Source organism: Anomaloglossus baeobatrachus, chromosome 6 (assembly GCF_048569485.1).
Source record: "Anomaloglossus baeobatrachus isolate aAnoBae1 chromosome 6, aAnoBae1.hap1, whole genome shotgun sequence".
Taxonomy (NCBI): Eukaryota; Metazoa; Chordata; class Amphibia; order Anura; family Aromobatidae; genus Anomaloglossus; species Anomaloglossus baeobatrachus.
In genome coordinates this window covers 262,671,724-262,695,962 of record NC_134358.1, presented here as the reverse complement: position 1 = coordinate 262,695,962, position 24,239 = coordinate 262,671,724, and the positions used below count along the sequence as shown (strand labels likewise).

At 46.0% G+C, this 24,239-nt stretch overlaps 1 protein-coding gene across 1 annotated transcript in view; it reads left to right on the top strand.

Annotated features, from left to right (window-relative positions):
- The window catches only part of CDH20 (cadherin 20), a 759,598-nt gene that overhangs the window by 633,562 nt on the left and 101,797 nt on the right, over nt 1-24,239 (top strand). Inside the window, exon 4 of the mRNA XM_075314847.1 lies at nt 14,352-14,709. Coding sequence (XP_075170962.1) covers nt 14,482-14,709 — 228 coding nt within the window. The 5' untranslated portion in view covers nt 14,352-14,481. The remainder of the gene's footprint in view (nt 1-14,351; nt 14,710-24,239) is intronic.

Sequence of the window (24,239 nt, the reverse complement as noted above, 5' to 3'; positions counted from 1 at the left end):
TTTGTGGCTGGAGCTGTGACGGTGCAGATGCCAATCCCGGACATACACACACACACATATACATACACACACACACATACACACATACACACATTCAGCTTTCTATATTAGATATATATACAGACCGTATGTAGAATTATTAGGCAAATGAGTATTTTGATCACATTATAATTTTTATACATGTTGTCCTACTCCAAGCTGTATAGGCTTGAGAGCCAACTACCAATTAAGTAAATCAGGTGATGTGCATCTCTGTAGTGAGGAGGGGTGTGGTGTAATGACATCAACACCTTATATTAGGTGTGCTTAATTATTAGGCAACTTCCTTTCCTTTGGCAAAATGGGTCAGAAGAGAGATTTGAAGGGCTCTGAAAAGTCCAAAATTGTGAGATGTCTTGCATAGGGATGCAGCAGTCTTGAAATTGCCAAACCTTTGAAGTGTGATCACCGAACAATCAAGCGTTTCATGGCAAATAGCCAACAGGATCTCAACAAGCGTGTTGGGCAAAAAAGGCGCACAATAACTGCCCATGAATTGAGGAAAATCAAGCGTGAAGCTGCGGACAAGGCCGCCAAAACGCGTAGTACCATCTGCGATGTCTCCTGCTAACCATACTTTGTTGTTCCTGAGCCTTGTGGTCGTGTTTACTTTTAAGGATATCACAAATAAAGCAGCAGTTTTATCACAACACCAGTGGATTTTCTTTATAGCCATTTATATATATGTATACTGTATATATATATACAGTATATATATATATATATATATACATACAGTGTATATATATATATATATTTATAATACAGTATTTTTCACTTTATAAGACGCACATGATTATAAGACGCTTCCCAAATTTGGTGAAGGAAAAGAGAATTTTTTTTTAATGTTAAATGGGATCCGTCTTATAATGCCAGTGTCTGTCTAACAAATCATATATTGGGAATATGTCCCTCATAACCCCCCATCCTAAAAGTAGCCCCCTTAATCTGGATATGGGCCACTTATATTGAATATAGCCCCCATGTGCTAGCACACGTCCCCCAGTGATGCCACATGTCCCCCATTGATAGCACAAGTCTCCTATAGATGTCACATGTCTCCTACAGTTGACACAGGTCTCCCATGGATGGCACACATTCCCCTGTGCTGGCACAGGTCTCCTGTGAATGGCACACGTCCCCTGTGCTGCCCATGGCCCCCTATGGATGGCACACGTCCCCCTGTGCTGCCCATAGCCCCCTGTGGATGGCACACGTCCCCCTGTGCTGCCCATGGCCCCCTATGGATGGCACATGCCCCCCTGTGCTGCCCATGTTCCCCTATGGATGGCACACATCCCCCTGTGCTGCCCATGCCCCCCTATGGATGGCACACGTCCCCCTGTGTTTAATATGGCCCCCTATGGATGGCACACGTCCCCCTGTGCTTCCCATGGCCCACTATATATGCCAAACGTCCCCTTGTGTTTGATATGGCCCCCATGCTGCTGCCCATAGTAAAATAAAAAACTCTTTACTTACCTTCTCCAGCTCTGTCCTCCTGGTATCTCCTTCCATGCTGCTGAGCTCCTGCACTTCTTGGTTCTCTGTGCCGGTCATGTGATTGGCACAGCAGAGTGACATCATCTCTGCGTGCCTGCTCACAGCGGCAGCAGGGAGACAAGGGAGACACGCTGGAGGAGGTAAGTAAAGAGTTTTTTATTTTACTATGGGCAGCATGGGGGCCATATCTAACACAGGGGGGCAGGTGCCATCAAAGGGGGGCGCAGGCACATATAATATGCGCAGCTCTCCCAGCCCATCACCGCGGTGCGGTTTCAGCACCACAGTGATTGACAGCGGCAGTGCATATTTTATGAGCGGGAGCAGAAGATCTCCCGCTGCCTCCTGCAGCCTTCACCAGCCTCCACAAGCATGCCTCAGCCTCCATCACCGCTCCAGAGCTACCCCCACCTCCCCTGGGCCCTGCAGTATATAATCCGTATATTCAGATTATAAGACGAACCCCCTACTTTCCCCCAAAATTTGGGGGAACAAAAGTGCGTCTTATAAAGCGAAAAATACGGTGTGTGTGTGTGTGTGTGTATGTATATATATATATATATATATATATATATATATATATATACATATATATATATATATATATATATATATATACACACATACACTCACATTGTTTAGAGATACTTTTATTGTAAGTGAATACGTAGAAAAAATTAATTTGTTTAAAAGGAAAAATTGGAAACTATAATTTCCTAGGTATCACTCAGCTATGTGTAATAAAGATACAAGGATATATTCAGCCTTTTTCTGTTTTCATCGTATATGAAAGAGAAGATTTCTACTGCTAAGATACAGCTGACATCAAATCATCTGTCATATGTATACCGATTCTAAATGTTAACTAATAGCCAACATCTGTTGGGAAGAATAAAATGTATTCAGCGTGGATGACCACATGTATACAAGTGTTTCATACAGTCATATTGTTCAGCCGAGTCCAAAGGGGCAGCATGAATCCTGAATTACTGACTTTGAAATATGGCTGCATATGTTCATAAGCAAAAACAGCATGAAAGAAAAAGCTGCCTCATTGAATTCATTGATTTCTCCTTTTCTTATTGAAAACTGCTGGTTGGTACGATGTTTGTACCTTGTGTATAATTTTAATATGAAGTCCTAAATAATAAAAATAATGTGCCATTTTCAGACTGAGTACTTTCAGCTTTGTTCCATTATTTGCTGTCCATTTGTCATTGTCCTTGATGGCTGCTCCACTAATCAGAAAGCTCTGTAAAATATGCTGATGCTTTTTAAATTAAGGTGATTAGGTTCAGTATGATGCTTCTGGAATACACAATGTCTAGAAGTTGCGCAAAGTAGCACAGTGAATTTATCAATTCCATAACTGGACATTTTGGACATTCGTACCTTCCCAAAAATCACCAAGCTAAAGTTTCTAATTTTATATTGGTTTTCAAATTTATATCGTATATAAATTGTACTAAGTAGGGATGAGCAGATCCTACAGGATTGGAATCTGCCAAATTGTATTGATTTTACTAGGAAATTCAATTCACAGCAAAGTTATTCTCCAGACGCTAGACCACAATAAACATAACTTGTAACAAAATACAAAAAAAATAAAAGAATACTCATCTCGATGCTCATCGGTCGCAGCACCCCTCTGCCTCTGGTGCCAGCTACCCACCTATCAGGTCTGAAGGAGCTTTTCTTTCCGCATACAAACGCCAATGTCTTCCCTCTAGAACAGGGCATCCAGCAGCAACCAGACCTCAGAAGTAGTTATGGTGGTCTCGCAGATAACCGGGACCGGCGTATCTAACCAGATTTAAAAAAAAAAAATCCAATTTCAACTCGGAATTGTTCCTGGATATCTGACCGGACGCATGTCCATATGCAAGTTTATGAGGACCAGAATACGATGCATAAAAATGGTGGTAGAAGGGATAGGGGAATTGGAGCAAGCGCTTTATAGTTACTGAGTTTCTGGCGCTGCTGTAACTGCTCATTCCACTTCCATGGCCACTCATAGCTAAATTATATTCATTGTTTCCCCCGCCCACCAGCAGTTCCTGGCGTCTGTGATTTGTTGCAGTCAGGCGTGCCCCCAGCCTGTGTGACTGCTTGCAATCACAGACGTTATCTGTGGGTCACTGTAGATTAAAGTAAAAATATATAAATAAATAGCCATATGGTCCCCTCATACAGTTGTGCTCAAAAGTTTACATACCCCAACAGATTTTTTGCTTTCTTGGCATTTTTTTTCAGAAAATATGAATGATAACACAAAATCATTTTTCCCACTCATTGTTAGTGGTTGGGTGAAGCCATTTATTGTCAAACTACTGTGTTTTCTCTTTTTAAATCATAATGACAACCAAAAAGTCCAAATGACCCTAATCAAAAGATCACATACCCCAGTTCTTAATACTGTGTATTGCCCCCTCTAACATATGCGCTTGACTTCTCCCCAGAGTGGCTTAATAATATTGACGTAAGGAGACTAAGATGGCCACTCCAGAACCTCCACTTTGTTCTGCTATAGACAATGACAGGTCAACTTAGCCTTGTATTTTCTATCATTGTTAAGTTGGAACATCCAAATACATCCCATGTTCAGCTTCCGGGCTGATGAGTGCAAATTTGCCTCTAGTATTTGTTGATAATTTGCTGCATTTATCTTTCCTTCAATTTTGACCAAATTTTCAGTGCTTTTGCAGCTCACACATCCCCACATCATCAGGGAACCACTTTCGTGTTTACAGTGGTAATGGTGTTCTTTTCATCATAGGCCTTGTTGACAGCTCTTCAAATGTAAGATTTATGGTTGTGGCCAGAAAGTTCAATTTAGGTTTCATCAATTCAAATGATCTTGTTCCAGAAGTTTGGAGGCTTGTCTGTGTGCTGTTTTGCGTAATGTAGGTGAGATACTTTGTGACATTTGCACAGTAATGGCTTTCTTCTGGCGACTCAACCATGCAGCCCATTTTTCTTCAAGTGCCTCCTTATTGTGTATCTTGAAATAGCCACACCGCTAGTTTTCCGTCTGTTCTGTATTTCAGCTGATGTTATTTGTGGGTTTTTCTTTGCTTCCATTTCCTGGCAGTTGTGGCCGAAATTTGTGTTGCTCTACCTGATCTTGGTTTGGTTTTTCCAGAGCCCGTGATTTGCCATTTGTTAATCACATTTTGAACACTGCTGACTGGCATTATTAATTATTTGGAAATCTTTTTGTATCCCTTTCCTGATTTATACATTATAACTATGTTTTCCTGTAGATCAGTTGATAGTTCTTTTGCTTTCCCTATGACTCACAATCCAGAAACATCAGTGGCTGGATAAAAGATGCAAGAGTCTAGATCCCAGAAACTTACTTAGCTGTTATGATCCGGAACCATGGAAGACCACCATAACTCATTGGTAAAAGGTGACAAGAGCATTTGCAACTAATCTGGCCGCCATCCCCTTACTAACCATCAACACTAGAAGTAGCCGAGGAGTGAACTAACATCCTGTACACCGCGAACCCAGCCGGAGAACTAGCTATCCTAAAGGAAGGAAAGATGAATAACTCTCTGCCTCAGAAAATAGACAAAAAATAGCAAGGCCCCCACATTCAAAGACTGCGGGGATATAGGAAAACACAATACACAGATAGATGATAGGAAAGGTGAGGCCCCCACTGACTAAAATAGGAAAGGACAGGAAAGGGGCTGATGGTGGCCAGAGAAAAACCCTGCAAAATTCCAAATTCCTGATAGTACAAAAAGGCCCTCAGATCGCACGATCTGCACTCTGTCCTATATAGGAGCTATACTCCAAACAAAACTTCAGGGAGTTTCCCAGCTAAACAACAGAGAGGGAAAATCCCTGCATGCAAAAAAAACTGAAAACAACCACAGCAAATGACAAACTCAGATAAGAGTAAAAGAACCAAACAACAAATAAAGAGCAAAGCACTTATCTGGGATAGATGTGGTGTGGAGCAGAATGAAGCAGGCTGATGAACAAAGAACAACTGACATCCGGCATAGCCTGCTATCAGACCAGGATTTAAATAAGCAGAGAGTTAGCAATGTAAACGCCCATTGCTCAACACACCTGGTCTATGTACAAACCATTCCTGGCCACAAAAGGGAGCCTCCCAGCAGCCAAAGCATAACTGACATTCACAACACTTAGCTTTTAAGCACACACAAGCAAACAGGTCACAGGTGAGGATGTTATCTTTATTAGCCATTAAAACCCATTTGTATCAACTTCTGTGCATATTATCAGGCCAAAATCACCAGGGTATGTGAACTTTTGATCAGGGACATTTGGTTGTTTTTGGTTGTCATTATGACTTAAAAAGAGAAAACACAGTAATTTGACAATAAATAGCTTGACCCAACCACTAACCATAAGTGGAAAAAAAGATTTTGTGTTATCATTCATACTGTCTGAAAAAAGGCCAAGAAAGCAAAACATCTGCTGGGGTATGTAAACTTTTGAGCACAACAGTTTTATGATAGTAGCCATGATAAATCCCATGGCTATGGGCTGCAGCCCCCAGCTGTGTGCTTATCTTGCCTGTGCATCAAAATAAGAGGAACCGCATGCAGCTTTTTAAAATTTTTAAGTTTAAGAAAATGGAGTGCAGTCCCCCCAAATTTGGATACCCAGGGATAATAAAGCCTTAGAGCTGGGGGCTGGTATTCTCAGGCTGGAGGAACTCATGCTTTTTGGGCAATCCCCAGCCTAAAAATTGCAGCCTGCATTCACCCAAAATTACCGCATCCATTACATGTGACAATCCCAGCACTTTACTAGGCTCATCCCGATTGCCCTGGTGAGGTGGTAATCGGGGTAATAAGGGGTTAATCACAGCTCACAGCTGCCATTAAGCCCTAAGGTAGTAATGGAAGGCATCCCCCATTGTAAGGGAAAATAAATTAACACAAACACCCCAAAAATCCTTTATTTTAAATCAAATACGAAAAAGCAACCTCTTTCACTCATTTATTAACCTCTAAAACACCCAGTTCTGAGACTACTTATTTTTGCAAATTTCAAATAAAATCAATTCCACTGGAATACATTTTCTCATCTCTAGTACCAAAGATATCTTTCCAGCTCCAATATTGCTTTCAATATTCAACTTTATAGAATAAATTGACCGAAAATAAGACGACTGGATTTACTGCTCCACAGCAAGAAGCAGCAACAACTTCTACTCAAGAAGAATAATAAAAATATTATTGATAAAATTGTCCACCCATAAGAAACAACTAGCGTGGTGTAAGAAATATACTCACCTACAGTGTAAAACAACTGCTGCTCCTCCTCCTTTATGCTGCCCAAATCCCCTACCAGTCTCCATGCTTCCTTTTATGGCAGAGAAAGATGGATTGCTGAAGCCATCAATCATTGGCCACAGCTGTGACCAATGCAGCATTTCAGCAGCCAGTGATTGGCTGCAGCACTCATGTCTGTATATCCAGAACACCATGCACATCAAGTTAGCAGTGAGTTTATTTTCTATTATTTATATAGCATGAAAATATTTGCAGATCAATATTGAGTTCATCATCCTTGTCCAGTCATATAATCAATGAGAATCATATTTACTATCTCGGTCTGTTAGCCTATAAATAAGTCTTTAAAGTTGGAGAATAAAAACACAGAAACATATGGGTACAATAGGCAAATTGGACATAGATAATGCCCTTGATTTGTGTTGGACACAAAATCCAAGATTATCTACTTTTGTCTTAAATTTTGACATAAAACTGGTGCAAATGTTGCAACGTTTTTATGCAACTTAGTTATGCAAAAATTGTGCAACCTTTGGTGGTATCCAGTCCCAAGAAATGTTTCTGAAAAGTGTGTGTAGCTCCATGGAAATTGGGCATTGTTGTGCAATGTTAAAAAATTCCTCATAACTTACACCTCAAAAGTAGCAAACATTTCAACTGGCCGGAGTACATTCCTGGCGGTGGCACACAGCAGTAGAAAAATATGTCACATTCATTAAGAGGCATGGCGTATCCAAGGAACTCCTGTACATCACAGTATATATATATATATATATATATATATATATATATATATATATATATATATATACAAATCACCGTATTTTTCAGATTATAAGACGCACTTTTCCTCCCAAAAATGTGGGAGGAAAATGAGGGGTGCGTCTTAAAATCCAAATATAGCTTACCGGGGGGATGGCTGTCTGTGCAGCTCTGTGTGTGGGCAGCCAGGTGCGTGCGGGCAGGCGACCATGTGCGGGCGGCCAAGTGCGTGTCGCTGCGTGCGGGCGGCGAATGCCTCTCTATATCGGCTGCCACTCTGTGCATGGCTGTGCGGCCTGCAGTGACTGTGCGGCGAGTGTCCCAGTCTGTCCGCGGACCCGGTATCAAATGATGGTGCTCGGGAATAAGCGCGTGTGCAGATGGAGCTCTTGGATGAGAGCTCCATCTGTGCAAGTGCCGCTCTGGGCACCATCATTTGAACATGGGCTGCGGACAGACTGGGACACTCACTGCACCGGCCTGCTCCACCACTAACCCGCCGCTGACACTGACCCGCTGCTGCCGCCACCACTGCCTCCTGTGACCCCGCTCCACCACCGCTGCCACCCCCCTCCAGTAAAACAACACCAGAGGATAAGATGGACCCCATTTCCAATTTTTTTTACCTTTTTTATCTCTAAATTTGGGATGTGTCGTATAATCTGGTGCGTCCTTTAAAACGAAAAATACGGTATATGTATTATAGAAATAATAGGTAATACAATATGAAAGAAAAAAAGATAAAATTGTGCTTAGTTATTCAGAAGCACTGTACCCAGATTAAAATCACTCAAATATATGTCTTTTAGCAGTATTTGCATGAATGTACACAAAAGCACAAACCTTAAAAGAAGCCTGTCAAGTTGTACATACAGTCCAATCTGTAGACAGCATGATATAAAGAAGGCATAGCTAAGCATAACAGTATATAGATTTTTTGGATAAGACTCAGTATCACTTATGTTTCTTTCATTGAAATCTAGATAGTTTGTATGCATATTATAAATAACATATAAATACTATTAAAAATTTTATATATACCACCAACATTTTCTGAAGCACTTTGCAATTAAAAGGGAACATGTGGAAACAATATCAGATATTGCAGAATTTAAACAAAAGGAGTGAGGGCCCTGCTCAAATCCTTACAATTCATAAAGAAATAAGATTGACAAAGAGGTTAAAAGTGCTTGTCGTGTATGGTTCAGCCATCATTACAGTAAATAGGGGTTTCAAATAGAGCAGCATGAACCAGTCATCAACCAGTATCTGTATTAGTATAGATACAAAGTGCTACTGAGTGCATTGAGGGTGAGGAATTAGGAGGATGGAGAACATGGAACAGTTAGATTAGTAAGGTGCAGTGATATGCTTGCCTAAAGAGATGAGTGGGTACCCTTAAAACTGTAGAAACTGGGAATTTATATTATTATCATTATTATTATTATTATAGCGCTATTTATTCCATGGCACTTTACATGTGAAAAGGGTATACAAAATAGGGACACGTACAATAATCAAACAATACAAGGCACAGACAGGTACGGGAGGAGAGAGAACCCTCAGGGCTCACAGTCTAGAAGGGATGGGTGAGGATACAGAAGTTGAGGGTGGAGATGGTCATGCAGCGCTATGGAGGACTGAAGATTACTGAAGGTTGTACGCTTGGTGGAAAAGATGGCTCTTCAGGTTCCTTTTGAAGCTTTTCAAGGTAGGTGAGAGTCTGATATGTTGTGGCAGAGAGTTCCAGAGTATGGGGGATGCACGGGAGATATCTTGGATGCGATTGTGGGAATAGGAGATGCGAGAAGAGTAGAGAAGGAAATCTTGTGAGGAGCGGAGGTTACATGCAAGTAAGTACCAGGAGACTAGGTCACAGATATATGGAGGACACAGGTTGTGGATGGCTTTGAATGTTATAATTAGGGTTTTTAACTAGAGTTGTTGGGCAGTAGGAAACCAGTGAAGGGATTGGCAGAGAGGGGAAGTTGGGTAGTAGTAGGGGTACAGGTGCATTAGTCGGGCAGCATATTTTAGAATAGTTTGAAGGGGTGTGAGACTGAAGGGAAGCCACAGAGCAGGGGGCACTAGTGTTTTTGTATGTTCAAGGGAAAGAAATGTACGAATCCAGAAAATATTTTTGAGTTGGAGGCGGCAGAAGGTGAAGAGAGTTTGGATGTGTGGCTTGAAGGAAAGAGCAGAGTCGAGGGTCATCCCCAGGCAGTGAGCACATGGGACTGGGGAGAGTGAGCTGCCATCGACTTTGATGGATAGGTCTGTTGTGGGGGTTGAGTGAGGAGGGGGAAAGAAAATTAATTCTGTTTTGTCCATGATAAGTTTTAGAAATTGATCAGATAAAAAGGATGAAACAGCAGATAGACATTGTGGGATTCTGGATAGTAAGGAGGTGATGTCAGATCCAGAGAGATAGATCTGCATATCATCAGCAGAGAGATGATAATGAAAGCGATTGGGCTCTATGAGCTGTCCCAGGCCAAAGTTTTCTGTGGGGAACAACAGGGGTCCAAGAGCTGAACCTTGGGGGACACCGACAGATAGGGGGGAGATGAGGAAGTGATGTGAGAGTAGGAGATGCTGAAAGTCCAGTCAGTGAGGTATGAGGAGAGCCAGGATAGAGCTAAGTCTGTGATGCCCAGGGATGAGAGAATCTGTAGTAGAAGGGAATAGTCCATTGTGTCAAAGGCAGAAGACAGGTTCAGCAGGAGGAGGAAAGAGTAGTGTCGCTTGGCTTTGACTGTTAGTAAGTCATTGGTGACTTTAGTTAGGGTAGTTTCAGTGGAATGATTCGGTCGGAAACCAGGTTGTAGCCGGTCAATGAGGAAGCAGGAAGAGAGGTGTGAGGACAGTTCAAGATGGACATGCTGTTCCAGTACTTTTGAGGCATAAAATAGAAGGGATATGGGGCAATAGTTTGACACAGAGGAAGGGACAAGGGAGGGCTTTTTGACGATGGGTGTGATGGAGGCATGTTTAAAGCGTAAGGGGAATATACCAGTTGTTAGTGATAGGTTGAATACATGGCTTAGGGTTAAGATCAAGACTGCAGTAAGATTGGGGATGAGGTGGGATGGGAACGAGTCAAATGGACAAGTGGTGAGATGTGATCTTAAAAGTAGAGCGGAAAGATGATCTGGAATTAATCAATTTGTATGGGATATTGTATTCCAGAGAACTTGGCAGCCCTAGAATAGTCTTAAGGCCCCGTCACACTAAGCAACATCGCTAGCAACATCGCTGCTAACGAACAACTTTTGTGACGTAGCAGCGATGTTGCTAGTGATGTTGCTGTGTGTGACATCCAGCAACAACCTGGCTCCTGCTGTGAGGTCGTTGGTTGTTGCTGAATGGCCTGGGCCATTTTTTAGTTGTTGCTGTCCCGCTGTGAAGCACAGATCGCTGTGTGTGACAGCGAGACAGCAACAACTAAATGTGCAGGCAGCAGGAGCCGGCTTCTGCGGAGGCTGGTAACCAATGTAAACATCGGGTAACCAAGAAGCCCTGTCCTTGGTTACCCGATATTTACCTTTGTTACCAGCCTCCTCCGCTCTCACTGTCAGTGCTGGCTCCTGCTCTGTGCACATGTAGCTGCAGCACACATCGGGTAATTAACCCAATGTGTGCTGTAACTAGGAGAGCAGGGAGCCAGCGCTAAGCGGTGTGCGCTGCTCCCTGCTCTTTGCACGTGTAGTTGCGTGCACTGGTAACCAAGGTAAATATCGGGTTGGTTACCCGATATTTACCTTAGTTACCAAGCGCAGCATCTTCCACGCGGCGCTGCTGGCTGGGGGCTGGGACACTGGTTGCTGGTGAGCTCACCAGCAACTCGTGTAGCGACGCTCCAGCGATCCCTGCCAGGTCAGGTTGCTGGTGGGATCGCTGGAGCGTCGCAGTGTGACATCTCACCAGCAACCTCCTAGCAACTTACCAGCGATCCCTATCAGGTTTGATCGTTGTTGGGATCGCTGGTAAGTTGTTTAGTGTGACTGGGCCTTTAAGGGTACCGTCACACTTTAGCGACGCAGCAGCGATCCCACCAGCGATCTGACCTGGTCAGGATCGCTGCTGCGTCGCTGCATGGTCGCTGGTGAGCTGTCAAACAGGCAGATCTCACCAGCGACCAGTGACCAGCCCCCAGCCAGCAGCGACGTGCAAGCGACGCTGCGCTTGCACGGAGCCGGCGTCTGGAAGCTGCGGACACTGGTAACTAAGGTAAACATCGGGTATGGTTACCCAATGTTTACCTTAGTTACCAGTGCACACCGCTTAGTTTAGCGTGTGCAGGGAGCTGGAGCCGACACTGGCAGGGTGAGAGCTGCAGAGGCTGGTAACGAAGGTAAATATCGGGTAACCACCTTGGTTACCTGATGTTTACCTTGGTTACAGCTTACCGCAGGCTGTCAGACGCCGACTCCTGCTCCCTGCACATTCAGGATTGTTGCTCTCTCTCTGTCACACACAGCGATGTGTGCTTATCAACGGGAGAGCAACAATAAAAAAACGAACCAGGGCTGTGTGTAACGAGCAGCGATCTCACAGCAGGGGCCAGATCGCTGCTCAGTGTCACACACAGCGAGATCGCTAATGAGGTCACTGCTGCGTCACAAAAGACGTGACTCAGCAGTGATCTCAGTAGCGATCTCGCTGTGTGTGAAGTACCCCTTAAGGCCCAGTCACACACAACGACTTACCAGCGATCCCGAAAACGATGCGACCTGATAGGGATCGCAGGTAAGTCGCTGGGAGGTCGCAGGTGAGATGTCACACAGTCAGATCTTACCAGCGATGCAGGAACAATACCGGTCGCAGAAGCGACCTGTATAATGATCTCAGCAGTCACTGTGACCCTGTCACACAGTGTCAAACACAGGGATGTGTCCTGCCCAGCAGGACATCGCCTTTGAAGAAAATGGCCTGGACCATTCTGCAAAGACTAGAGATCTCACAACAGGAGCCTGATCGCTGTTAGGTGTCACATATAACAAGATTGCTAACGGGATCGCTACTGCATCATGGAAACCGTGACTCAGCTGCGATCTCACTAGCGATCTCGTTATGTGTGACGGTACCTTTAAAGACAGAGTGAGAGTTTTGGATTATGCAAGATGTTGATCTTAGATCATTAACAGAATGTAGAGTACTGCTGATGTGTTGGAAAGAGATAAGAGAGGAAATGTAAAGCAGTGAAGAACTGTGGAGAGCTTTGTGGGTGTGTGATAATTTTGTGTTGTATGCTATAGCAGATGAACAATCAGTGCAATGACTGGCACAAAGTGGAGGCATTGGTGTAGCTGCTGGACAGAAATATGACCCCAGCTGATGCATCAGGATAGATTGGAAAGAGGAAAGTTTGAAAAGAAGGAGGCCAATATTTAACAGATATCTCTTCATGCACATAAATGTCACAAAGTAAAGACCGTTTTTCAGTAGAGATTCCAATAAAAAGCAGGTTATTCTAACACTCTCCTATAATAATGTAAATCAACGTAGTCAGCATTAATTTATGACATTCTGCCTGAAGATCAGATACCATTTTCAACATGACACGTTCCCTTTAATATTACTTTCTGTTATTTGCAGTGCAGCTGTATTAAATTCTTAAGAAGTGGGAATTAAAGGGAGATTGTATACATTATGACTTTCTTGGAGACACACAGCTGTTCAGTTGCTGCCAATAAATTAAAGCACAAAAAAAGTTGTAAAATGTATTGCCACTAAGTTGCCAAATCATAAATAAACATTGCTATAATTGCTTGTGCGAGCCAGATGGAGAGAGGACAAGAGAGAAAGCAGAAGGAGAATTGACTTAAGGGCCTTTAAACTGAGCATCTCAACGCTATTGCTATAAAAGATGTTCGGAGTGTTTTGACAGAGTAACTTGAGCGCAATGCCACCTCATTAAGTCCCACAAAACTGTGAAAGAAAAAGTTTCCCTGCTCAATAGCTCCAAGTGAGGTCACCAGCTAATCTGACTTCATGGCAACAAAAGACCCTTGACTGATGAGAGAGCTTCCTGTATCGGAGGTCGACATTCCTTTACCTAAACAAGTCTTTCAGACTAAAGAAAGAAAATCTGTTCGTCTGACTGGCACAATATCATACAATGGCATGTGACTGTCAAACCCCCAATCTCCCATGTGGATCACATAATGATTAACTGACCATTCAAATCTGGGCTGTGTCCCGGCATTATCTGTACTGATGCACGTCTCCGGAAAACTGCAATTCATGTGACATTGAATGCCACAGCAAGCGTAAAATAGTAATTAAGGTCAGGAATGATACAGATTTGCCATAAAAATAACCGTTATATGCTTTTGTGTCTCAACAAAATATATATTTAGGAAAAAAAAAAGCAGATGTCCTTGGAAATTGCTTGGTAGGTATTCTATTTTCTGGAAGCGAATGCTTATATTCAGCAGTTTCAAAGGGCTTTTCAGATCATAAATACTGTATTTCTGAGAGCATGCTGTTAACTCCAGCAAATCAATAATACAGTGGAACCCTGTTGTAATCAAAGTAACCAAAGTGAAGTAATCCTCCCCACTAACTACAACCCCCAGTGTGCCTGTGTCCAAACGCACTTTGTTGTATATAGGAAGATAACAGGCCTCTTTGTTCCTAAACATACTGTTCATATTTTATTATCATGCTACCCATGCGAAAGACTCCACATTTTGTAGCAGAAAATATCATTATTTCCACTGATGATATCATTTGACTTTACGCTACTTTATTCTTTCTCAGCTTCCTAGGTATCTGCTGTTAGGACTACCTTCAAAGTCAAAGGATCAACCAACTTTCTACTACTTTATTTATTTGACATCAACTTGGTCCGTACTTTTATTAATTAAAACTAAAAAGAGATCACAAGAGAATGAGACATTTGAAGAGCTATCCCGGACAAGGCGTCTACATTTACTACATGATGTTATTGGACTTGACAAATGGCGTTTTTGGCTCTTCCAGTCAACTAATTAGAGAATTGGATGATAAATCCATGAACAAACAATTGCAGCACAATCGGCTGAAGAGAAGCTGGGTATGGAACCAGTTCTTTGTCTTGGAGGAGTACACAGGAACAGAACCTCTCTATGTTGGAAAGGTAAGACGCTCAAAACAGCACAAAAAAAAGATGTGAACACACTTTTCCGCTGTTGGACAGTGGTCCCATACAGCCGTAATTTATGGCACCTAAGTAGAACATAGAATTGGTGTCACCTTGAGATATCTGGAGAGCGTTTTAACTGCCTTACATCCAATGAATGAATACAAATCTTGCATTAACTAGGCAGCTCCCTATTTTAAGGTGCCAAACACATCAAATGTTCCATAATGTGACAACCTATTATAGTTTTACAGCTATTCCAGAAGTGAATGATGATAATCCCACCTTTGAATAAATTAATTATCCAGTTGTTTTGTCCTTCCGCGATCCATACCCTGCAGAACAAATCAGACACAGCTCTTCTTGTGGATAACGTTAAACATTGTTAAGCCTCATTTTCTTACTTTTATAATGTGAGGGTTTGTGAACACTTTTAAGAGAAAAATCAGAAAATTACTTGTTTATATCAGGTTTTCATGATATATCTAATATATAAAGCTCAGTGTATGTGTGTGTGTGTGTGTGTGTGTGTGTGTGTGTATGTGTATATGTCCGCTAAAGGAATCCGCACCGTCGCATGTACAATCACGAAATTTTGCACAGACACTCCATGTGACTCAGGGAACGTCATAGACTATGTTTGGGCGAGAAAATTTAACCCCGTCCTTTCCAGTTACTCTACAAAAATCCTGCAACCATTAAACTGAATGGAGCTGGGAGCTGCAGGCTATAAATAGCAACTGTCAGTAGTACAAAATAAACTGTTAGTATAACAAGCTTATGTGTGAGGTAAAAAGATGTCGGTGGGGAGACGGATAAAGAAAGACAGAGACAGACGGGCAAAGACACAGCCGTGCAAAGAGACAGATGCCCAAAGAGACAGATGCCCAAAGAGACAGACGCCCAAAGAGACAGACCGGGAAAGAGACAGCCCTAGAGAGAGACAGCCATGAAAAGAGACAGCCCTGGAAAGAGACAGCCCTAGAAAGAGACAGCCGGGCAAAGAGACAGCCGGGCAAAGAGACAGCCCTGGAGAGAGACAGCCCTGGAGAGAGACAGCCCTGGAAAGAGACAGCCCTGGAAAGAGACAGACTTGGAAATAGACAGCCCTAGAAAGAGACAGCCCGGCAAAGTGACAGCCCGGCAAAGTGACAGCCCGGCAAAGTGACAGCCCTGGAAAGAGATAGACTTGGAAAGAGACATACCGGGAAAGAGACAGACCGGGAAAGAGACAGACCTAGAAACAGACAGCTGGGCAAAGAGACAGCCAGGCAAACAGACTGACGTGCAAAGAGATAGACGGGCAAAGAAACAGATGGGCAAAGAGACAAACAGAGAGAGAGAGAGAGAGACAGACAGATAACAGAGATTGAGACAGATAGACTGATGCAAATACAGACAGAGAGATAGAAACAGACAAGGAAAGAGACAGACAGCGAGACAGACAGACAGCGTCACACAGACAGAGACTGGGAGAGAGACAGAGAGACCGTTACTATCTCTGGCAACGCCCGGGTACTACAGCTAGTATATATATATATATATATATATATATATACTGTGTGTGTGTGTGTGTGTGTGTGTGTATATATAAATACATATATATATATATACAGTACAGACCAAAGGTTTGGACACACCTTCTCATTCAAAGACCTTTCTTTATTTTCATGACTATAAAAAGTGTACAGTTAGGTCCAGAAATATTTGGACAGTGACACAATTTTCGCGAGTTGGGCTCTGCATGCCACCACATTGGATTTGAAATGAAACCTCTACAACAGAATTCAAGTGCAGATTGTAACGTTTAATTTGAAGGTTTGAACAAAAATATCTGATAGAAATTGTAGGAATTGTACACATTTCTTTACAAACACTCCACATTTTAGGAGGTCAAAAGTAATTGGACAAATAAACCAAACCCAAACAAAAATATTTTTATTTTCAATATTTTGTTGCGAATCCTTTGGAGGCAATCACTGCCTTAAGTCTGGAACCCATGGACATCACCAAACGCTGGGATTCCTCCTTCTTAATGCTTTCCCAGGCCTTTACAGCCGCAGCCTTTAGGTCTTGCTTGTTTGTGGGTCTTTCCGTCTTAAGTCTGGATTTGAGCAAGTGAAATGCATGTGTGGGGCCCCGAGGTTCGGTGTCGGTGCAGCGGTGCATTACCTTCAGGGACTCCACGCGGCTGGATCTTGTCACAGGTAGGAAATCCTCTATTTTGATTGTCGTGACGCCACTCTCAGAATTGCGGTCAGTGGAGACCGCCACTGCAGGTTAGGGGTGCCTGGGGCTGATAGTAGGTGCAGTCAGTTGTAATAGCCTCCTGAGAGTGAGGCATGCCCCAGGGTCCCGTGTAGGTGTGTGGAACTACAAGTCGCAGAATGACTCACACGCACAAGCAGGATGTCTTTCAGGGGTTTTACTCACTGATCGTGGCAGGGTGAGTAACCCGGGCGTAGCTGGGATGAACCAGGCTGGAACCAGGTGTCCTTCAGGCTGACTGGTGAGGGTGGCTACCAACTCGCCTTCCTTAGCCCGTTGTGTTTTGGGGTAACCCCTGCTTGAAGCCCTGCTGGGGTCGCCCAGGGAAGTTGCTGGTGCCTCTCTCCCCTTCTTTTTGGCCCGTTTGCTTGTAGCCTGGACCAGGTCACTCCGGCTGCTTGCCTCCTGTGAGCTATGGGCCCTCACTTTGGCTACGTGGCTGCGGACTCTGTGGTGATGTCTTGGGGGTGTAAAGTGCCCCCTCATGCAGGTTTGGCAAAGGACAGGTGGATCTATCCCTGCACTGGGACCTGTTACCCGTTTGGGCCTGGTATCTCCCTGACAGTCTCCTTACTCTCCACTCCGTTGCTCTCTCTTTAGTCTTGGGTGGATTTCGGGCAGCACTCCCAGGTGACCGATCTCCCCCGTCGGTAGTCACTGCGCGTACGTTGTCAGAATTGTGTAGAGCTACAGGGTCTGCTTCTGCCCTCCCTGAACTTCACCACTCAACTGTCTTCGGCTCACTCTTCCCTCCTCTCCTGTTCTTGCCTACGTCACCTAGCAACCAGGCTCTCTACCACACCCCTCGAGTGGAGATGGAGGCTTCGCCCCCTCCTGGGATCCCCAGGGGTCCTCTCAAAGGTAAATGTGTGAGACCTGATCACTATGCGCCTGTGTAGTCACACACCTCGGTCAGCCTTCTGGATTACCTGTTTTGTACTGTCCCCAGCATGGGTGCAGTACTCAGTGGTGCCTGACCAGGTCAGGGGCGCCACATTCCCCCTTAGTTATCACCAGCACGTCCTCGGGCTGCAAGACAACATTTCAAAATGCATAAAACAGTAAAACATGGTAAAACATTTTAAAACCATCAGGTACCATACATCACCACCCTCCACCCACAAGTCCGTTAACCCACCCTAAACCCTCTCAGGCGGCAGGTCACCGGTTTCTTTTGGTAACCAGGTCTGGGCCAGCAGCTTCCCCAGACCTTTCTTCCCATCTGCCTCTCCCATTGGCCGCGCCTTCAGCCACTTCTGGCAGGATGTAGAGGCGGCTTTCATGGTCTGGTGGTTTCAGGGTATACCTGGCCTGGTGGAGCCGCGCCTTCAGCCTCTTCTGGCAGGATGCAGAGGCGGCCTCCACAGTTGGTGCTGACCAGGTACCCTCTTTGTGGTGGAGAGCCAGGCCCCATAAACAGGCGTGCTCCCTGGTAGTGGTTGTACCTCTGGGGTAACTATAAACACTGCGAGAGTTTGTGGCTATAGACAGTTCATAGCCTATGGTCCATACGCGAGGTGCAAAAGGATTTTCTCACATCAGTTCATGTGGGCACATTTCTTAAACTTTTCTATAACGTTGCAAACTTCAAACTTTAACTTGCTGTACTTTCGTATTTAACTTTACTTTTATTTACCAGGGCTCTTGCCTATTGGGCTTTGGCACCTGTCGTCATCATCTGTTGTAGAGATAGCAGGATCTCTGTAGGGGTTCCTGGTACATGGTATGACATCCAGTGCGTACCACCCTCTTTCTCCTTGATGTTTTGTGAACTCGACCAAATCTCCCTTCCGTAGGTCTCTTCCTGGGTGTCCTCTGGGCAAATGGGCTCTAACGTCTCTCCTGCTTACAAATATGCCCTCCTTTACACCAGATGCTACTATAAAGCCATATCCAGACCTTAGACTGAAGTCTTCTACAACTCCTCGACAAAGTGGGCCTCTGACCTGCGATTTGGCCCTTCTCAAGGACCGCTTTTCCTCTAAGTCTCTGGCCGTGACCTCGTCCTTCTCCTCGGGAGACTGCTGTGCAGGTGGATCCCTTGTCCTGCTGCGGCGCCGTGTCCTGCGGGCTGGGTCCAGCCTGGCTGCTATCTCACCGCTTGCAGGCTCCCAGGTGAGCTATCTGGACAAATCTTCCTCAGCGGAGGATGTCGGGCCCTCTTCATCCCAGCGGGAGTACGGCAGCATCTCTGGCTCTTGGACTGGTGCTGCATCCACTGCTGATGGCTCTGGGGTCAGCTTCTCAGCTTCCTGGCCTCCTCTCCCCCTTAGTTCTTCTGGGCACTCCTCTTGTGGCAGCGCTAGGGATGGATTTTCATCAGCAGGCCAGGGCGGGGGACCCTTTGGCATGAATGTTGCAGGAGTCTTCCTGTGAGTATGCGGAGGGAGCAGATACCGGTCCACCATCTCCTTTGGGAAGTGGGCCTCTAGGTCAGCCTTCAGCTTCCAGTATTCGGGGTCCTCCCCCAGCAGGGACTTCCTAGCAGGGATTTCCTTGGGCTGGGGAGCGGTGTCTGCTCTGACCTGGCAGGCCGGGGTAAATAATTGTACAGTCTTGTCTTGGCGGGCCGAGCCGGGCGCGGCAGCGGCCTGGTCTTGGCGGGCCGAGCAGGGCGTCGCTGCGGCGGCCTGGACTCGGCGGGCCGAGCCTGGCGTGGCGGCGGCCTGAGTTGGAGTCGCTGCAGGGACCGGATCTTGGCGGGCCGGGCAGGGCATCGCTGCGGCGGCCTGAATTGGTGTCGCAGCTGCGATGGGATCTGTGCAGGCCGGGCTGGGCATCGCCCCTGCGGCCTGGATTGGCGTCGCAGCTGCAGCCGGTCCTTGGCGGGCCGCACCTGCGGCGTGGAGGAGGGTCGCGGTGGCAGCCGGATCTTTGCGGGCCGGGCTGGGCATCGTTGCGGCGGCCTGGGCTCGGCAGGCCGCACCTGGCGTGGCTGCGGCCTGATTCAGCGTCGCCGCGCCGGGCATCTCCCCAGGGACCGCGGGCATGGCAGCAGGGGTCGGGGCACTCGCGCTGACAGGGGCAACACAGGACTCACCCATCGGTAACATCATCGGGGTCTGAGTCGTCGCCGCTCGGTCTGGCACTCGTCGTGCGGTTCCCCTCTCATAGGCCTGAACCGCTGCAGCCATCTCCGGAAGCTCCGTGCGTCCCTCGCTGATCTGCCATACGACCCTGGCCTCCAGTTGGTCGCAAAACTGGGCAAGTTCCCGATACCACCAGGCAGCGGAGCCTGGCTCTGGGTCTCTGCGTTCAGACGCCATTTCCTCTGCGTCTCCTTCTTCTAGTAGCAGGCTTCTGGCTCCCTTTCTTTCCCGACGTCTCTGAACGCCTCCGCTCTCATCACTTGCGAGGCCAGGACCCTCCAGGGGATCTCTGAGTAGCCACACCTCTTCGTGGGCGGTAACTTCTCCCAGCGCGGGCTGCTGTTGTTTTTCAGCGCGCTTTTCATGGTGGCAATATGGCGGCGCTTCCAATTTTCCAAGCGGACCGCCCAGGCACATGGTCACCTGTCTGAACAGGTCTAGTCCTTATCCTGTTCGTGACGCCAGATGTGTGGGGCCCCGAGGTTCGGTGTCGGTGCAGCGGTGCATTACCTTCAGGGACTCCACGCGGCTGGATCTTGTCACAGGTAGGAAATCCTCTATTTTGATTGTCGTGACGCCACTCTCAGAATTGCGGTCAGTGGAGACCGCCACTGCAGGTTAGGGGTGCCTGGGGCTGATAGTAGGTGCAGTCAGTTGTAATAGCCTCCTGAGAGTGAGGCATGCCCCAGGGTCCCGTGTAGGTGTGTGGAACTACAAGTCGCAGAATGACTCACACGCACAAGCAGGATGTCTTTCAGGGGTTTTACTCACTGATCGTGGCAGGGTGAGTAACCCGGGCGTAGCTGGGATGAACCAGGCTGGAACCAGGTGTCCTTCAGGCTGACTGGTGAGGGTGGCTACCAACTCGCCTTCCTTAGCCCGTTGTGTTTTGGGGTAACCCCTGCTTGAAGCCCTGCTGGGGTCGCCCAGGGAAGTTGCTGGTGCCTCTCTCCCCTTCTTTTTGGCCCGTTTGCTTGTAGCCTGGACCAGGTCACTCCGGCTGCTTGCCTCCTGTGAGCTATGGGCCCTCACTTTGGCTACGTGGCTGCGGACTCTGTGGTGATGTCTTGGGGGTGTAAAGTGCCCCCTCATGCAGGTTTGGCAAAGGACAGGTGGATCTATCCCTGCACTGGGACCTGTTACCCGTTTGGGCCTGGTATCTCCCTGACAGTCTCCTTACTCTCCACTCCGTTGCTCTCTCTTTAGTCGTGGGTGGATTTCGGGCAGCACTCCCAGGTGACCGATCTCCCCCGTCGGTAGTCACTGCGCGTACGTTGTCAGAATTGTGTAGAGCTACAGGGTCTGCTTCTGCCCTCCCTGAACTTCACCACTCAACTGTCTTCGGCTCACTCTTCCCTCCTCTCCTGTTCTTGCCTACGTCACCTAGCAACCAGGCTCTCTACCACACCCCTCGAGTGGAGATGGAGGCTTCGCCCCCTCCTGGGATCCCCAGGGGTCCTCTCAAAGGTAAATGTGTGAGACCTGATCACTATGCGCCTGTGTAGTCACACACCTCGGTCAGCCTTCTGGATTACCTGTTTTGTACTGTCCCCAGCATGTGTGCAGTACTCAGTGGTGCCTGGCCAGGTCAGGGGCGCCACACATGCTCAATTGGGTTAAGATCTGGTGATTGACTTGGCCATTGCAGAATGTTCCACTTTTTTGCACTCATGAACTCCTGGGTAGCTTTGGCTGTATGCTTGGGGTCATTGTCCATCTGTACTATGAAGCGCCGTCCGATCAACTTTGCGGCATTTGGCTGAATCTGGGCTGAAAGTATATCCCGGTACACTTCAGAATTCATCCGGCTACTCTTGTCTGCTGTTATGTCATCAATAAACACAAGTGACCCAGTGCCATTGAAAGCCATGCATTCCCATGCCATCACGTTGCCTCCACCATGTTTTACAGAGGATGTGGTGTGCCTTGGATCATGTGCCGTTCCCTTTCTTCTCCAAACTTTTTTCTTCCCATCATTCTGGTACAGGTTGATCTTTGTCTCATCTGTCCATAGAATCCTTTTCCAGAACTGAGCTGGCTTCATGAGGTGTTTTTCAGCAAATTTAACTCTGGCCTGTCTATTTTTGGAATTGATAAATGGTTTGCATCTAGATGTGAACCCTTTGTATTTACTTTCATGGAGTCTTCTCTTTACTGTTGACTTAGAGACAGATACACCTACTTCACGGAGAGTGTTCTGGACTTCAGTTGATGTTGTGAATGGGTTCTTCTTCACCAAAGAAAGTATGCGGTGATCATCCCCCACTGTTGTCATCCGTGGACGCCCAGGCCTTTTTGAGTTCCCAAGCTCACCAGTCAATTCCTTTTTTTCTCAGAATGTACCCGACTGTTGATTTTGCTACTCCAAGCATGTCTGCTATCTCTCTGATGGATTTTTTCTTTTTTTTCAGCCTCAGGATGTTCTGCTTCACCTCAATTGAGAGTTCCTTAGACCGCATGTTATCTGGTCACAGCAACAGCTTCCAAATGCAAAACCACACACCTGTAATCAACCCCAGACCTTTTAACTACTTCATTGATTACAGGTTAACGAGGGAGACGCCTTCAGAGTTAATTGCAGCCCTTAGAGTCCCTTGTCCAATTACTTTTGGTCTTTTTAAAAAGAGGAGGCTATGCATTACAGAGCTATGATTCCTAAACCCTTTCTCCGATTTGGATGTGAAAACTCTCATATTGCAGCTGGGAGTATGCACTTTCAGCCCATATTATATATATAATTGTATTTCTGAACATGTTTTTGTAAACAGCTAAAATAACAAAACTTGTGTCACTGTCCAAATATTTCTGGACCTAACTGTAGATTCACATTGAAGACATCAAAACTATGAATGAAAACATGTGGAATGAAATACTTAAAAAAGTGTGAAACAACTGAAAATATGTCTTATATTCTAGGTTCTTCAAAGTAGCCACCTTTTGCTTTGATTACTGCTTTGCACGTTCTTGGCATTCTCTTAGTGAGCTTCAAGAGGTAGTCACTAGAAATGGTTTTCCAACAGTCTTGAAGGAGTTCCCAGAGATGCTTAGCACTTGTTGGCCCTTTTGCCTTCACTCTGCGGTCCAGCTCACCCCAAACCATCTCGATTGGGTTCAGGTCTGGTGACTGTGGAGGCCAGGTCATCTGGTGTAGCATCCCATCACTCTCCTTCTAAGTCAAATAGCCCTTACACAGCCTGGAGGTGTGTTTGGGGTCATTGTCCTGTTGAAAAATTAATGATGGTCCAACTAAACGCAAACCGGATGGAATAGCATGCCGCTGCCAGATGCTGTGGAAGCCATGCTGGTTTAGTATGCCTTCAATTTTGAATAAATCCCCAACAGTGTCACAAGCAAAGCACCCCCACACCATCACCCCTCCTTCTCCATACTTTACGGTGGGAACCAGGCATGTAGAGTCCATCCATTCACCTTTTCTACAAAGACACAGTGGTTGGATGCAAAGATCTCAAATTTGGACTAATCAGACCAAAGCACAGATTTCCACTGGTCTAATGTCCATTCCTTTTGTTCTTTAGCCCAAACAAGTCTCTTCTGCTTGTTGCCTGTCCTTAGCAATGGTTAACTAGCGGCTATTTTACCATGAAGGCCTGCTGCACAAAGTCTCCTCTTAATAGTTGTTCTAGAGATGAGAAGGTGTGTCCAAACTTTTGCGGCTCACGCCGGCTATGCGGAAGGAAGGAGGTGGGCGGGATGTTTACGTCCCGCTCATCTCCGCCCCTCCGCTTCTATTGGCCGCCTGCCGTGTGACGTCGCTATGACGCCGCACGACCCGCCCCCTTAATAAGGAGGCGGGTCGCCGGTCAGAGCAATGTCGCAGGGCAGGTGAGTGCATGTGAAGCTTGCGTAGCGATAATGTTCGCTACGCCAGCTATCGCCATGATATCGCAGCTGCGATGGGGCGGGGACTATCGCGCTCGGCATCGCTAGCATCAGCTTGCGATGTCGTAGTGTGCAAAATGCCCCTTAGTGGTATACAGGTTTCCCATTCTGCCCCTAACGCATCCAAAAATTAAAACTTTTTCTCACCCTCCTCCACTTCCAAGATGCAGTGCATCTTTTTCTGTAGATGGTGCATATGTCATTAGCTGACGTCGACATGCAAGCTATAGGCAATACATAATGACATTGCAATGCAGCGCTAAGGGGTAC